The sequence below is a fragment of the Balaenoptera acutorostrata genome, chromosome 1 (genome assembly GCF_949987535.1).
Source record: "Balaenoptera acutorostrata chromosome 1, mBalAcu1.1, whole genome shotgun sequence".
Classification (NCBI taxonomy): Eukaryota; Metazoa; Chordata; class Mammalia; order Artiodactyla; family Balaenopteridae; genus Balaenoptera; species Balaenoptera acutorostrata.
Window position 1 is genome coordinate 48,724,929 of NC_080064.1, and position 16,638 is coordinate 48,741,566.

General features: G+C 42.4%; 1 protein-coding gene across 7 annotated transcripts in view; it reads right to left on the reverse strand.

The window, feature by feature from the left end:
• Positions 1–16,638, reverse strand: part of DAB1 (DAB adaptor protein 1) — a 416,708-nt gene that overhangs the window by 122,054 nt on the left and 278,016 nt on the right. For all 7 annotated transcript variants that reach the window (XM_028164171.2, XM_057532044.1, XM_057532077.1 and 4 more), the window contains exon 4: positions 14,137–14,235. In XM_028164171.2, the coding sequence (XP_028019972.1) occupies positions 14,137–14,235 (99 nt within the window). The remainder of the gene's footprint in view (positions 1–14,136; positions 14,236–16,638) is intronic.

The window sequence follows — 16,638 nt, forward strand, 5'->3', positions numbered from 1 at the left end:
GTGGGTACTTAATAATGTCTTTGGAAAATATATACGGCAATAGAAAAAAAGTGACTATATCTACATGCAAATGAGAGCATAGAAAAGGGATGAGGAAGAAGATAAAGGCAAATTAGATGGACGGGGAAAGAGAAAGGAAAATGGGGGGAAACAAATGACCTATGCATTAAGATCATTAATAACACCGGAAATTGAGATTGAATATATTATACGTAACCTTCAATATGTTTTATATAATCTTCTATTCATCTAGAAGTTAAAGGAACCCTGGGAAGGGCAGATATGGCTTGAGTAAAATGGGTTGTATCACTGAAGCCCATGGCAGAGGGGATGAAGCTGCTATTTACTGTTCTCAGGGAGATAATTATTCTTAGAATTTAGATGCCACCCACAATGCCCGAAGGTTTTAGGTGGACACAGCTAGACAAGAAGGTGGCTCAGAGGTCTGCCTGACTTCTACAATGAAGGAATTCAGCACAATTCCACAAATATCTCCTGGGAACGAACCACGTACCAGAAAGTGGTAGATATAAGAGTAACCAAATAATGGACCCTGGCTTCCAATTACTCATAGTCTAGCATTTTTGTTTGTTTCTTTGTTTAAAATTCTCTCTACTTTTCATGTTTGTAAGTAATCAGGGAATGCAAATGCTTTACCAGCTTAGCATGGTTATTCCTAATCTATAGAAAAGCAGGGAAAGGTGCAAGAAAGAAGTAGTGACCATGAGCATAAGACATAAAAATGGGAGGGCATTAGATTTATCTCACTGTTGATGCTAGAATTTTAAAAAATATATACGTATTTTTTAATTCTAGCATCAACATATATACAAGTAAATATTTGTATTTAAATGAATGAATGAATAAGGTCAGTAACTACAGCACAAAAGAACAAATGATGAAAAAGTCAGCCAGGATAACACTGAAGTGTTTTATTCCAGGTAACATCTAACCATCCATGTATGACAGACTCACACACCAGCTTCCTTGTTGTGGCCAGCAAACCAGTGTGAAATGAAATAAATGTGGTGGACAGGGCAGCCCTCATTAACTGAGACATCTTAGCAGTTCACTGCACCTCTCTGAAACTCAGTGCCATCCTGTGTAAACCAGAGATAATACCTCTATTTGGCAAGACTACTATAAAGCTTGGCTAGTTAATTACTGCTCATATACTCCAGAGGAGAACACAGAGCCACTAAGAGGTTCAGTGATTCATAAAAGTATGAAATGAGATGTACGTAAAGCACTTACGACAAGATCTGGGACAATGGTAAGTGTTATCGCTATCATCACTATTATTGTCGTTGTTTTTATCTTTACAGCTCGATCTGCACCTTTTTAACCCAGTGACGATACAAATTCAGGCCCTCTGACAACAAAGCCAGACTTCTTTGCATAACACTGGTCATCCAGGCCCCAGGTTCCACCATGCACACTTCCCCAGACAGAGTCTCTCCTCTGGTGGATTTTACCAGGCTCTCACCTTGACCTGGGCTCACCTTCTAGGAAACACATTCCTTTATTGTCCCCAGAATTATTAATGCTCCTCCACCTCGGGCCACCACGGAGAAGTACTTGAGAGAAGCACAGAGAACCATCTTATCAGTGCTGGGCCTAATTATAGCATCACCATTTCTACACACACAGTTCCTGTAAGGGGTGTCTTCATAAAAATAGAAGCACCTATTAAATAACCAAGGCACAGTCATGGAAAATGAGTTTTAAATTAAAATTTAAAATAAATGTGCGAGATAGGAAAACAATAAACAGTAGACCCCATATAAAGCAATCAGCCTTCTAAATAAAAGCAGAGACACCCAAACTGACAGCTCTGATTTATCACGTGTAACGGCCCCTGGAATTTGGATGAGAATTTTCAGAAGTGTCTTTTTCCATTACTCAGTTGACCCTCAAAACTATAGGAAGCTCCCAGAGCATGTTCATATCTGTGATTTACGAGGCATGTATGTCACAGGCCCTTTTTCAAGGACAAAGGAAGTACAGTGGGAAAATGCTGTGACCTCGCTCTACTTTTATCTTTTTTCATAGCACTGATTACTTTCTAACAGAATATATTATTGATGTATATCTATTGTTTCTTGTCTGTCTCCCTGCATTAGAATGTAAACTCTACAAGGTAGAGTCCTTCCTTTTATTTACCAATCTCTGCACACCCCTGAGAATACTCCTTGGCACACAGTAGGTACTCAATGAACATCTGCTGAATAATTAAATAGATCAAAATTTAAGAGTACTCCTGGTCAAGTGACTGAACCTCCCTGAAGGTCAGTCACCTCATCTGTGAAATGGGAATGATAATATGTTACTAAACAATGGATTGCAAGAATTCAATGAGAAAAAATATATGTGAAGCACTTAGCACAGTGTCTGGCAATTAGCGCTCCACAAATGGTAGAAATAACTAACACAATTCCCAGAGCTGAATATTTATCATCAAAGTTTATAAAAAAGCATTCATCCCCAAAGTCAGCCACCAAAGAGCAGGGAACAAAGGGCCCAGAGATGAAGACCAGAGATCTTCAGCGGGTACTCACCCTGCTCTCCTACAGAGCTCGTCATGGGGTCAGAATGAGCAGATTAGAAGCTCCTCGGTAATCATCCAGACCAGAGCCAGCAGACACCAAGTTCCTTTCTCTACATATTGTCTGCGGGGGCCGTCACATAACAGTGGCCAAAGTAAATGGTTATGGGAGACCGTAAAGCCCACTACGCTCACTATCTGGACCTTTAAGAAAAGGTCTGAGGAATGACCCCAGGGTTCAGATGAGGAGAGCGTCCCAGAGACTAGGCAGAGGAGCCATCCCCGAGGTCACACTGCACACCCAGGCGCTGCCACTTTGAGACCAGCGGCTCACACACCCCTCCGAGGCCCAAAGAGTAGCTGATAAACCTTTAGTCACAGGGCTGGTCTGCACGACAGAAACCCTCAGAGCAGTTAGATTTCCCCCCTGGAGAATAAACGCACGGTCACTTGCTTTCCAGAGGCCCTAAGTATGCCCTTGAAAAGGAGAGAGACCACACTGGGAACTGAAAAGAACACAGGTCTTATTACCCTGCCAAGCCGGAGTCAGTGCCTGGCTCTGCAATTTGTTGGATATTCAGCCCTGTGCAATTCCCTTAACCTCTCTGTGTCTCAGTTTCCTCATCTGTTTAACAGGAAAAATAATACCTTCTTAGCTGAGTTCTTAGGGGATTGAATTAAATGAGACTAAGCGTGTAAAAGCAGCTAGCCCAGAAAATAGTACCTCTTTACCTCCTTAAAGACCAAAATTGATAAAATGATTCATTAAGGGAAAGATAGTGCATTTCTGAGTTTATCAAATCTGCTTGGAAACATTCGTGGTCTCACTTTCCAGGGTAATATGAATATCCATTTTTTTCCCCTGTCATGAATTATCCCCCATCTAACAGAGGCAGCTTCCTGACAGGGCCAATTTCTAAAAATATGTTGGATTTGAGCTATAAATTGATTTTTTATTGTGATAAATTAAAATCCAATATCATCCAACAAGACACTAAACATACAGAGGCCCAATTTTTTCCCTCAGATGTTCAGTCTCTTTGATATTAAAAGGGACCTGGGGCAGCTGTCGGGCTTTGGGAGCCTGAACGTTGAAGCAAATGAGCAAAGAATATGGAGATGGTAGAGAGAGAAAGAGAAAAAGGTAATGAGGAAGGAAGGCAAAGTAAGGAAGAGGAGGAAGGGAAGAGGATGCTTTCCACTTCCTGTTTTGTGGGCATTAGAGAGTGACTCAGATTCGATGTTCAAGCCTAGGTGCTTTGCATACAATTTGCTGGGAGGTCTCAGGAGCCACTTACATTTTTTTCTTATAACATTTATTTATTTATTTATTTGGCTGCGCCAGGTCTTAGTCGCACCATGCATGTGGGATCTAGTTCCCTGACCAGGGATTGAACCCAGGCCCCCTGAATTGGGAGTGCGGAGTCTTAACCGCTGTGCCACTAGGGAAGTCCTTCAGGAGCCGCCTCTCCTCTTTGGCTTCTGAGTTTCTTCACTTGTAAATGAGTGGGTTAGTCAATGCCTAAGGGACCTTCAACCCCTGACATCCTAGGACCAGGGTACTCTGAATCACATATATTATTCTTTCCATGCTCACTGCCTGCATGGCAAAACTTGCATCTTTGGTACGTAGCATCTTGGGCTCCAATATCTAGTCCAGACAATGAGCATTTCATTATAAGTTTACTCAGACAATGAGCATTTCATTATAAGTTTACTTATTCGTTACTTCCTGTTCCATCCTTCCCTCGCTTTTGTTCCATCTCTCCCTGACTGCCTTTCCTCCCTTCTTTCAATGTGCCATTAGCATCTCTATCACATACCAGGACCTGTGTGAAACCCTGCAGATACAGCAATGGATGAGACCAGGGGCCTCGTGGAGTCTGTAGTCTGATGGAAGCATGGGTCAACTCATTCTTATACAGACAACCGTGTGCTGTGATAAAAGTGAACAGAGGACACTGTAGGAGGAATATGAAAGGATTTCTTAATTCTGAAGGGAGGACATAAGAAAGTCCATATCAGAGAGGGGATAATAGCACTAATAATATAATATTAACACCTAGAGCTTTTTATTATACTAGGCACTATTCTGAGTCCTAGGGGATTAAATTAAATCCTCATTTACTCTTGCACCAGTCCTCAGACATAGGTACTTTGATTATCCCCATCTTACAGATGAGTAAAAGACGTACAAAGTCATTCATAAAAATTGCTTTATAACCACATAGCTGGGCAGGAACGGATCCAAGGCAGCTCCTTCCACCATGCCCGCTCTCTGGTGCCAGTACCACACCAGGGAGGAGTGTGGGCTGTGGATTCAGACAGACCCAACATGAATCCCGCTCGGAGGATGAAATGCATAAAGCACTTAGTTTACTAAAGCACCTGGCTCGAGAAAGGGCTTGATAAGTGGTCATCGTCGTGCTGTGTTGCTGTTGCTACTGTTGTTGACATTACTGGACCCTGAGGTGTTCACTGAGTGAAGAAGGGCAAAGGGATATACGGAGTGGAGGGGTCTCCTTTGGCTAGTCCTGCAAGCTGGGCAGTGAATGGTCGGTACAGGAACTGGCAAGATGGTACCCCCGGCATTCTGCTCATGCACGAATGATACTCCCAGGTCTGCTACGTACAGCTGGGCACGGGGTACACTGCATATAGATCTACGGGAAGGTAGTCATCGTATAGTCACCAAAAACATGTATACTTATTGCAACCGTTTCCCAGCAAAAGTCAACCCAGGCAATGAGCCTTAAAGAAAGGGACTTTTCCCTGATTTGCACAAAGACATCCGATGGGTCGAGGGTGGCCCTAGAGTCACTGTACCTACCTCTCTGCATAGCTAGTGCAGCTTCAGGGCCACAGAATACACTGAATAATAACTCAGGCTGTAATGGACATGATTCAACCAAAACTCTTTCTTTTTTTTTTTTTTTTTAAAAGGATATTTATTTTACTTTTTTTTTTTAAAGGAATTCCTTTATTTTTATTTTTTATTTATTTATTTATTTATTTTTGGCTGTGTTGGGTCTTCGTTTCTGTGCGAGGGCTTTCTCTAGTTGCGGCAAGCGGGGGCCACTCTTCATCGCGGTGCGCGGGCCTCTCACTATCGCGGCCTCTCTTGTTGCGGAGCACAGGCTCCAGACGCGCAGGCTCAGTAGTTGTGGCTCACGGGCCTAGTTGCTCCGCGGCATGTGGGATCTTCCCAGACCAGGGCTCAAACTCGTGTCCCCTGCATTGGCAGGCAGATTCTCAACCACTGCGCCACCAGGGAAGCCCTCAACCAAAACTCTTTAGTTGTACGTTCCAGGCCTCGCAATCGGGCCCTGCCAACCCTCTCAGTTTTCTCTCACTGATGGCCATCACACATCCTCCAATCCAGAATATCCAGACATCTCAACTCTTCTCCACACCTGCCCTTCTTCATGACTTTCTCACTTTAGGGCCTTAGTAAACACTCCCCATAATTCCCTTTGCCTGGATACTGGTCCTCTTATATCTCTCACTTGAAACCCTGCCCATCCTTCAAAGTTCAGCCCTTTGTTCCTAAATCATTCCATATTTCTTTTCAGATGGAAGAAATCATTTCTTCTTTTGAACTCTCATGATAATTTTATATTTTTCTCTTATCATATTGTTATTCTTGCTTTGAGTTTTTAGTTATGTACATATGTCTTGCCTTCTAGGTTGCAGGTTCCTTGAAGAAAAGGTTTCAGGCTAGTTCATCCCTATCCATCTATCTCACGTAGAATATCCCTTTCACTCAATAAGCATTTGTGGAATGAATGAATGAATGAACCAATGAAAATGACAGCATGGTCTAGACAGGGATTCTTAACCTTATCTGACCCAACACCTCCTTCTTATAAACCAATATTTTGTAATTCTTCTTTTATTATCTGGGAAATGATTACATAATCTACCTGTACACATGAAGTTTAAGCAAATCAAAACATCCTACTTATAAAGGAGAAATAAAAGAAGATGATTTCTAATAAAAAATAATGTGAATTTCTACATATAAAGGCTTAGTTACAACTACAACAGAAGAACATAATGACATTGTCTTACGTCTGTGCTTTCTTATAATGAATAAATGCAGTTTTAAGAGATCATTCAACTCTTCCCTTTATAGCTGACATTTTTAAAGATGCGCCATGTAAGTCCAGTTACGGTGAACATAATAGCTGCACATGAAACTGATGGAGTAGTGCCCTGCTGGGGACTCAAATGTGAAAAGCATCACAGGGGAGTGGTTTTCCAAAGTGATGACCAACTCTCGATGAGGTTTCAACAGAACAAAGCACATCTTTCCCTCTGTTTAGCTGCATGTCTGGAAAATTCACTACTATGAATATTGTACAAAATCACTCTTTTATAGATAAAGTAGAGTTCGGTTTTAGATTCAGGTAATTATAAACAGGTTTTTCATCTACGTGAATGTGTGATAAGACATTTAAAGTCACAGGGCACAGGAAACATCTGTGTTGTGTGTGAACGTCCTGTACATTCCAGAGTGGCTAGCATCCTTGCCCCTAGTAAATTCCTGCATCACCATCCCCTTCCGCAAAAGTCGTGACCACCCAAAATGCCTACATGAAGTTCCAAAGCAGCCACTTCTGGGGATAGAACCAGTCAAGTGGAGAATCTCTGGAGTAAAAGAAACAAAACAAGCTTAGGAGTTATAAATGTGAATTTGAATTCAGTTCTTGCTACTCATAGTAGCCTCGGGCAAGCCACTCACCCTACTTGTACCTTAGATGACTCATCTGTAAAAAGGGGGTAATAAAACCTCCAAGAATTGTTGGGTGTCGAATGAGACAGAATCCACAAAAGCCTGCTATAGACGGTCCTGCTTATAGGCTAGTCATCTTGTGAGAGTCCTGTGTACTGTTTCAATGGCTCTCGGGATGACAGGGGTGTCCCAGGTCCCAGCACCCTGTTCTGCAACGCCTTCATCTTCCTACCTGTCTCCCTCCCTAGGACCAGTTTCCTTTGCTCCACCTCAGCTGCTCTCCCCAAGTCCACTCAAAATATCCAGTTAGAAATAAAGGAAGAACAGTCCTGTTTTTGAAGAGACACGAATAAGGTGATATCTGGTTTTCACTGAAGAATAAATTATTAAATCAGCCGTGAAATGTAAGTGCAGCCATTACAGTTAAAACATCATTACTCCTCTATTATGAGGGACAATATTCAATTCTGGGCCACTCTCCACCTCTCCCCTGCTACGCCCTAGTTTTTCTGTGTACATTTGCTGAGTCGTAATCACTAAGTCATTTTATTTTCTGTGCAATAAATACTACTGAGCACCTACTATGTGGGCATCATGTGCTAACCAGATAGATAACAGTGATGAACAAAAAGATACAGCCTTGTTCATATGTGTGTTGATAGATGTGTTCAATAAATACTTCCTGAAGGGAAAAATGAACACACACACATATCCTTCTCCTTTAGACATCGGTGCATTTAGAAATACGTTTTTCTCTTCCCTGACTCGTTTACCTGGTCCTCTCCAACTCACTCCTTCACTGCCAAGTCAGTGTGCCCTTTTCTGTGAAAACCCCCGACTATTCCAGGCAAAGCTCGGTCTCCATCCCCTGAGTACCGACAACTCCATTCACACCTGTGTCTCAGCAGCTGTCAGTTCATTTTGTGAGTCTGGTTTCACCACCAGACTGTGAACACCTCAGGGGCAAGGACACATCTTCTTCATCTTTGAATCCTCAGGAAACAGATAATCATGTGGCGTAAAACAGGCATCCGATATGCTCTTGCCTGACCATGTACTGGTTACACTGCCAACATTCTATCCACAAGACAGTCCCAGTTGTAACTCCACCTCTTTTATCTTCACTCAGGAAAGCTCATTAAAATGAAAGTGAATAATGGTGACAGTAAGACAGGGATAATATTGAATCTGCTCTAATACATATAAAAGGAAATCATTTATAAACTTTGATATCGCTATGGTCTGAAATGTTTATATCCCCTCAAATTTCATATGCTGAAATTCTAACCCTCAAGGTGATGGTATTAGGAGGTGAGGCCTTTGAGAGCTTATTAGGTCATGAGGGTGGAGCCCTTATACATGGGATTAGTGCCCTTATAAAAGAGGCCCTAGTAAGCATCCTCCTCCTCTCCCCCTTGCATCATAAGAGGACACAGAAAAAGGCACCATCTATGAGGAAGTGGGCTCTCACCAGACACCAAATCCTGGGGCTATGATCCTGGACTTTCCAGCCTCTAGGACTGTGAAATAAACATTTGCTGTTTATAAGCCACCTAGTTTATAGTATTTTTGTAATAGCAGCCCAAACACACTAAGAAAGGTGTGATATATTACTAGCATAAAGTACTCTGGATGAGACTACCTGGGTTTGAATCTCAGCTCTGCCACTTGAGAGCTGTGTAATTAATTATTTGGACCTCAGTTTTCTCATCTGTAAAATAGTGATGATAATAGCATTTACTTCATAGAATTGCTATAATGTACTTAGAATGGTGCAAATAATAGTGCCAAATCAGTGTTGGCTAAACTAAATGAACAAGCAAAATCCATCTGTGATTGTGGCAACAAGATGTTGCATTATCTGGAAAAGTTGATACAGACCACTGCCCTCTATCCTGAGAAACAGACTCGTCTTTAGGCTCCTGCAATATTTATGATTTTTTAAAAGTTATTTATGTATTTATTTTTGGCTGTGTTGGGTCTTCGTTGCCGCACGCGGGCTTTCTCTAGTTGCAGTGAGCGGGGGCTACTCTTTGTTGCGGTGCGTGGGCTTCTCATTGCGGTGGCTTCTCTTTGTTGCGGAGCACGGGCTCTAGGCGGGCGGCTTCAGTAGTTGCGGCATGCGGGCTCAGTAGCTGTGGCTCATGGGCTCTAGAGCACAGGCTCAGTAGTTGTGGTGCACAGTCTTAGTTGCTCTGCGGCATGTGTGATCTTCCCAGACCAGGGCTCAAACCCGTGTCCCCTGCATTGGCAGGCAGATTCTTAACCACTGAACCACCAGGAAAGTCCCAATATTTCTGATTTTTTAATGGCACAAATTATAATAATTCTATGGAATAAAATTATAAGCGGGGAGAGAAGAAAGCTAGTGAGTTTCCCTGGAAAGACATAGGATTTGGGGTTGGAAGGTCTGATCTGAGTCTCCAGCCAAGTCAGGAACACTCCCAGAATCTCAGTTTCCTTACTTGTGAAATGAAGATGACATCACTCCTGCCTTGGTGTCCACTGGTCTGATGTGAGGACCTAGTAACATACTGACATGAAACCATTTCTACTGCGAGTGCTACTGCTCCTACTATTCCTAGTAACAATGAGTTCATTTATGACATATTCTGCATTCTCACTGATCCTTTTGACATATTAGCAATACCTAGATACCTGAACATATGAACAGCTTTTGATATTGATTTATTTCCTGCAACATACTAATAATAAAATTTACTCACATAAGGTTTGGGATCAAGAACCCTTTGAAATTCAAGACAAGGTGTAAATTGCTGCAAAGGGTCTCTTTAATTGGGATCAAAACGCTTCTGACAGCTTTTGGATTTTTAAAATTGTAGCTATTGTCACGTTCTGCTAATGTTTCTTTTCTTGGTTTTGAAAAAAATAGTGCAGCCAAGCTGGAGCAGGAATACTTTAGACATGATAAACAACTAAAATTTGTCATTCCAAATGACAAAGACCCAGTTTTTCATTTCTTTGATATGTAGGACAAAACACTTCACTTAGATTCTTATCCTGCACAATTCAGCCGGTCCCCTGCTGTGCAACGACAAAGGTTCAGTAAACTGTTCCTGCTCATAATCTCCAATGGAGGTTCTGAAAAACCTCCATTTATCTGAAGATACATCACATCGATAGGGTTGACTTTAAGGGAGAAACAGACTATTAAACTAGTCTGGGGAATCAACTTTGGTGATTCCCCAAAGATGTGACTTTGGTCAACATCTCATCTTCTACTTGACTTCCTTCCAAAATATCCCCATAATATGACTGATGCTTGAATCCTCCTAGGGCTGGTGAACTCCCTTGCACAGAAGGTGGTCCATCTACATGCTGAACAGCTCTGACTTGCAGGAAACTCTTCTTCCTCATAAACTGAAACTGCTTCCCAGAAACTTCTATCACCTGGTCTTGGTTCTGTCCCTTGAGTCACACAGAACAAGTCAGCTTCTTTTTCTACTAGACAACTCTTTGGAGAGATGAACGCTATTAATATGGAGTGCCTTGTTCCCACCATCCTCTCTACTTCAGGCTTAAACGTTCGATTCCCTCCACCAGTTTTCCCCAGGCTTGTGTTGAGACAAATTAACAAGCTAGGGTAGCAGAAGCCCAATGATACAGGGCCTAAGGTTAATCAAACAGAAGTGGAGCAGACTAGGCCAGACAGAAAACATTTAACTCTGCCTTCATCCCGATTCTCCACTAGGAGATGACATTTTTTTTCAACAAAGCCAAATGGCTTTGAGCTGAAATAATGACTTTACTGCTGCTCTCTTTGTGTCCAGATAAAGAATCAAAAAATCACATTATAAGGTTTGGTGGTATCTTTCTTTGGGGCCAGGTTAGCCACTCTTGAGTGAGGATTTAGAGAAAGGTAAAGAATATAAACTACCTCTTCTCATTAGTTAAAGTTTGGTGATGAGAACTATTTGATGGTAGGGTACATGATGGAATAGCAAAGCCAAAAACATGGCCCTAGACAAAATAAAATATCTGATACTCTGCTTTACTCCAGTCCCTTTGGTGATGTGATGTCAGTGTCATGTGATGGGCAGGCACGGACTTGGGAAGAGACTAGAGATGATGACATATATTGGGCATATAAATCCTTGTGAAAGCATCTCTCAGTTAGGCTTGATCCACGCTCCTTGGATCCCTACCATGAAGGATGCTAAGGGGTCAATGATATCCTCCAAGTTTCTACAAGCCCAAAGCTCTCTGCCTCCTGTGTGTTACCCAGGATCCCACGTGGCCACATCTGTGTTCAGAAGTGTTGGCCCAGCGTAGTTTTCACTCCCCCAACTGCCCTGGTCCCCTCATCAGGATATACTTTGATTCGACTATATCTTTTCTAAAATGTGAGGTTCAGAACTGAGCACAGGTCTCCAAACTATAGTCTGCCCAGGAAAAGGAAAATCTTCCCTAGTTTTAGAAACCATACTTTTATTAAAGCAGAAGAGGCTTACATTAGGCTCTTAATCTCGCTGCCTTCAAGCTCCTTGACTACTGATGCTTGTGCCCTCATTCTAAACTCCCTTTACCAAGGCATCCCCAGGTGGGTCCACCTTTCCTATAACATAGAGGTCAATTGCTTTGATTGTTTTTTTTAAAGCAACTTTTTTAAAATTTATTTTTATTTATTTATTTATTTATTTATTTAATTATTTTTGGCTGTGTTGGGTCTTCGTTTCTGTGCGAGGGCTTTCTCTAGTTGTGGCAAGTGGGGGCCACTCTCCATCGCGGTGCACGGGCCTCTCACTATCGCGGCCTCTCTTGTTGCGGAGCACAGGTTCCAGACGCGCAGGCTCAGCAGTTGTGGCTCACGGGCCTAGCTGCTCCGCGGCATGTGGGATCTTCCCGGACCAGGACTCGAACCTGTGTCCCCTGCATTGGCAGGCAGATTCTCAACCATTGCGCCACCAGGGAAGCCCAACTGCTTTGATTTTTGACTCAGGTCAACTGGAGGCTAAATCCCAGCTCTGCCTCCTACATGCTGGATGAACCTGAGAAGGTCACTTACCCTGAGAGATAACAGACATTGTGGTTGGACTCATAAGCCAGACCGCCTAGGTTGTAATCCTGTCTCCACCACCACCTACTTCCAGCAAGTTACATATCCTTTTCTCTCCTTAATATCTTCAACTATAAAATGGAGATAACAGCACTATCTACTCATAGGGTTGTTGTAAGGATTAAATGGATTGGTACTTCTAAAGGGCGTACAACAATGAGTGGAACATACTATGTGCTTGATGCGGTACCTGTTATTATTACTCTCTCATAGGACCCTTGTGAGGACAAAACTGAATAATGTATGCAAAGTGACTAATATGTACCTAGTGTGTACTCAACAAACGGTAATTATTACTACTAGATTTTTTATTGTGGTAATACATACATAACATAAAATTTACCATTATAACCATTTTTAAGTGCACAGTTCAGTGGCATAAAGTACATTCACATCGTTGAGCAGCCATCACAGCCATCCATCACCAGCACTGTTTCCCTCTCCCCAGACTTTTAACTCTGTACTCATTAAACACTAACTCTTTATCACCCCTCCCCCCAGGCCCAGTCAACCACCATTCTACTTTCTGTCTCTGTGAATCTGACTCCTCTAGATACCTCATTTAAGTGGAATCCTACTCAATTTGTCTATGTGTGACTGGCTTTTTTTACTTTGCATAATGCCTTCCATGTTGTAGCATAGGTCAGAACTTCCTTTTTACTGCTTAATAATATTCCATTATACACACACACACACACACACACACACACACACCATATTTTGTCTATCCATTCATCCATAGATGGACAGTTGGGTTGCTTCTACCTTTTGGCCATTGTGAATAATGCTGCTATGAACATGGGTGTACAAATGTCTGTGCTATTATTATTCAGGAATAACTTTTCTTCAAGAAAATCCATTTTTTACTGTTAAATTATCATCCTACTACCCACTGGTATCCTAATATGAGTCAGAACAAAGGCGAGAAAATTATAATGCAAAATGACAAGGTTAGGTAACTTGGCTAGTTGAGTATTGTCTATACAGTGCTTGACAAATTACCTGTGAAGTTCAAAGGAGGTGATATAAGTGGAGGTGTGTTAGAAGCTATATAAAGCATTGAATGAATAAAAGGAAAACATGTCCATCTGACTCTTGCTCTCTGGACAAAACAGATCAAAGAACAGAACGCTTTTCTGTTTTTCCCTTACCATCAATGAACAAGGCCAACAATGCAAGGCAAGTCCTGGGGATGAAGCTGGGAGCTAACTGCTGCCGGGAGGTTGATGAAAATACAAACCACTACTTCAGTGGGTTTAACAAACAGATCAGCCCTTACATTTCCTGATCATGCAGTGATAGATTTTTTTTCAAGACTGAAAACTCCATTTATTCTTTTTGATGACAGCAATTGCAAGGTGTCACAGGTTCCACTCAAGAGAGTCTGGATGCTTTGACCAAGTCAAATGACCCCCGTGCATCTCCCTCTAGGATGCATGTCATTAAAGTTGCCAGCACACAAAGAAATTTAACTTAAACTGTCACATTACCCACCGCTCTTCAAAGCACATCAATCTCCCTATTGCATTACCAGGACTGTGTGACACTTTTATCCCAATTACACTGTAAGAAACACAGTCACACTGTGTTGGTGCAGTCACACTGTGGCCAAGTCAGGGAAGAGCCTCCCTTTGATGGACAATCACAGTTGGTCAGGTTTGTCAGTTGCTTTATCTGTTTTTATGCTTGTTTGATATCCCTGCCCAGAGAGTAGAGGCTTTTAAGGGTACATCTGTCAGTGGATTCAACTTCACCATGCCATGTGATTCCTTTACTTACCCCTGTCTTCTCATCAAAGATTTTGATTCCTCCAAAGGAGATGGTTAAGAAGATTTTCTGTTTGTGTTCTCCTTTGGAACGAGCGCCAGCAACAACGCCCTGTTGAAAGGAAGGACGTGGTTTTTACTTTAGTGTTTTCATTTGAAAATTCCCTCCGGTCCCAAAGGCATGTCAGATATCATGAACCGAAGCCACCAATCACGCACACTCCATTCCCTCCCCACTTCCCTGCTGCCTTCCCCGACGGGCTTGCATTTTCTTGTTGTTTTAGGGTAATACTTGTCCTCACTGCACTGCTCGAAAACTGTAGAAATAGATACTTGAACATGTATTCATTGGACGAACCAAGATTTATAGAGTGCCTACTTTGTGCCTAGATGCTCAGCTCAGAATTCGAGACCCCAGGATAAACAGAATATGGTCCTCTTGTTAAAATCTTTGCTGGGTTTTGTACTGGATATGGTTTTAACCTTTTAAATAAAGATGAGTCATGGAATACATTCCTAAATGTGATTTTAATTTTATACTTCTGGAAAAAGTTTTCATATGAATTCATTTTAGAGATCAGAAAGAAAAGAAAAAATATTGCCAGACTGCATGTCTCAATTTTGTTTGGAAAAATGTGACGGTCATATGTCTAAGGTTTGCAGTTTTTACCCACACATTTTGTATGTTCTTCTACCATTTTTCCAATCATTCCTGTGCTTTCAAGGAAAGTACCTACCAAGTGCATTCCACTTCTCAAAAATATTTCCCCACTTTTCCAAATTTTTTGTAAACTGAAGATATGTGTATAAGTCAATTAGAAGGTAGATGCCACAAAAGGTAGGTATGTTACTCTGTTCACTGCTCTCTTCCTCGTACCCAGGACAGTCCCTGGACTGTCCCTGGAGGTCAGGAGACACTCAGGAAATTATTGTTACATGAATGTGCTATCAAGAGTCCTCGCCAAAGTTGATATTATGCAAATTAAGAGTAAAGACACTTGCTTTTTAAATCAGCCTCTGTGGTGGCCAATTACAGGCAAGCATGGGCATCATATTAGGGTACAACTCAGAGGATGAGGACATTCAAGGGATTTACGCTCCAGGGCTGTTGCAGACTCTGCATTCCATGTTTTGAGGCTTCCAGCCCCTTCATCCCTATTAGCCTCCACAGAGGGTGAGTAAGCCCAATTCTCAACAGTTATCATTCTGGACTTCTTTAGGAGTCGAAAAGTCTAAAATCATCATGATTTCATACTTCCAAGAGATAAAAGTCCTTTGTGCTGTTCTCAGAACAGCGTGTTCTCGACCTCAGTCTCAGCAAATAGAGTGAGAGGTATGACCAGAGGCACAAGGAAAGGGCACTCCCTTGAGGTTGTGTGACTATCCTCCCTTTGGGTACTGGAAATAGTCTGCGGAATGGAAACATCTGGATTATACTCCTGGCTGTGATCTTGGACAAATGACTTAACTCTCAACTCTACTTCCTCAAGTGTAAATACTTCTCTCGCATGATTGAGAGAATTAAATGAAAACTTATGGAAAGTACCTAGCACAACACCTGGTGCACTGTAGGGATGTCATAAGAATTAATTTCTTCTAGTAAATGAATGACTGTCCCTTAGCATTCGGGGTCCAGTTCCTGTTTGGTACCTAGCAGTAGGAAATTCACACCCTCAGGAGTCTCCCATTCATTCTCAAGCACCTCTGACATGTGGATGTACAGAATGTTGAAGTCAGAGAAAACCTTCAAACTAATCAGTCCAAATTCCTCTACCAACAGATGAGAAAACTGATGCCCGAAAAGCTGGGTGGACAGTCCCAAGATGGTACAGAGAGCTGGTGAGAAAGCTGAGACCACAGGTCCACTCTCAAGACTCTTGGTGCAGGGGGCAGTTATTATTCCTTTACGTGTGTCTTCTTTCTAGCGAGCCCAGATCTCTTTCCTGTAACCCTACCCAGTGTTCCTCTTTTGACCCTTCAGGGATGGTACTCACTGACATAAGATTCCTCCTCCAATGACTGCCCTCTAAATAGTTAAAGAGAGTGACTCACCCCAAAGCAAAGTCTCCTGTCTCTTTAACCCTTCCTCTTGTTCAAAGGCTTCTAGATTCCTCAGCGTGCTGCTTGCTTTCCCATAAATTCACTGAGGGATGGTTTTAAGGACATGGGAGAAGGGTCAAAGTATGTCTCTGTTGGGCTTCCGTGGTGGCGCAGTGGTTGAGAATCTGCCGGCCAATGCAGGGGACACGGGTTCGAGCCCTGGTCTGGGAAGATCCCACATGCCGCGGAGCGGCTGGGCCCGTGAGCCACAACTACTGAGCCTGTGCGTCTGGAGCCTGTGCTCCGCAACAAGAGAGGCCGCGATAGTGAGAGGCCCGCGCACAGCGATGAACAGTGGCTCCCGCTTGCCGCAACTAGAGAAAGCCCTCGCACAGAAATGAAGACCCAACACAGCCAAAAATAAATAATAAATTAAAAAAAAAAAAAAAAAAGTATGTCTCTGCAATCCCAGGGG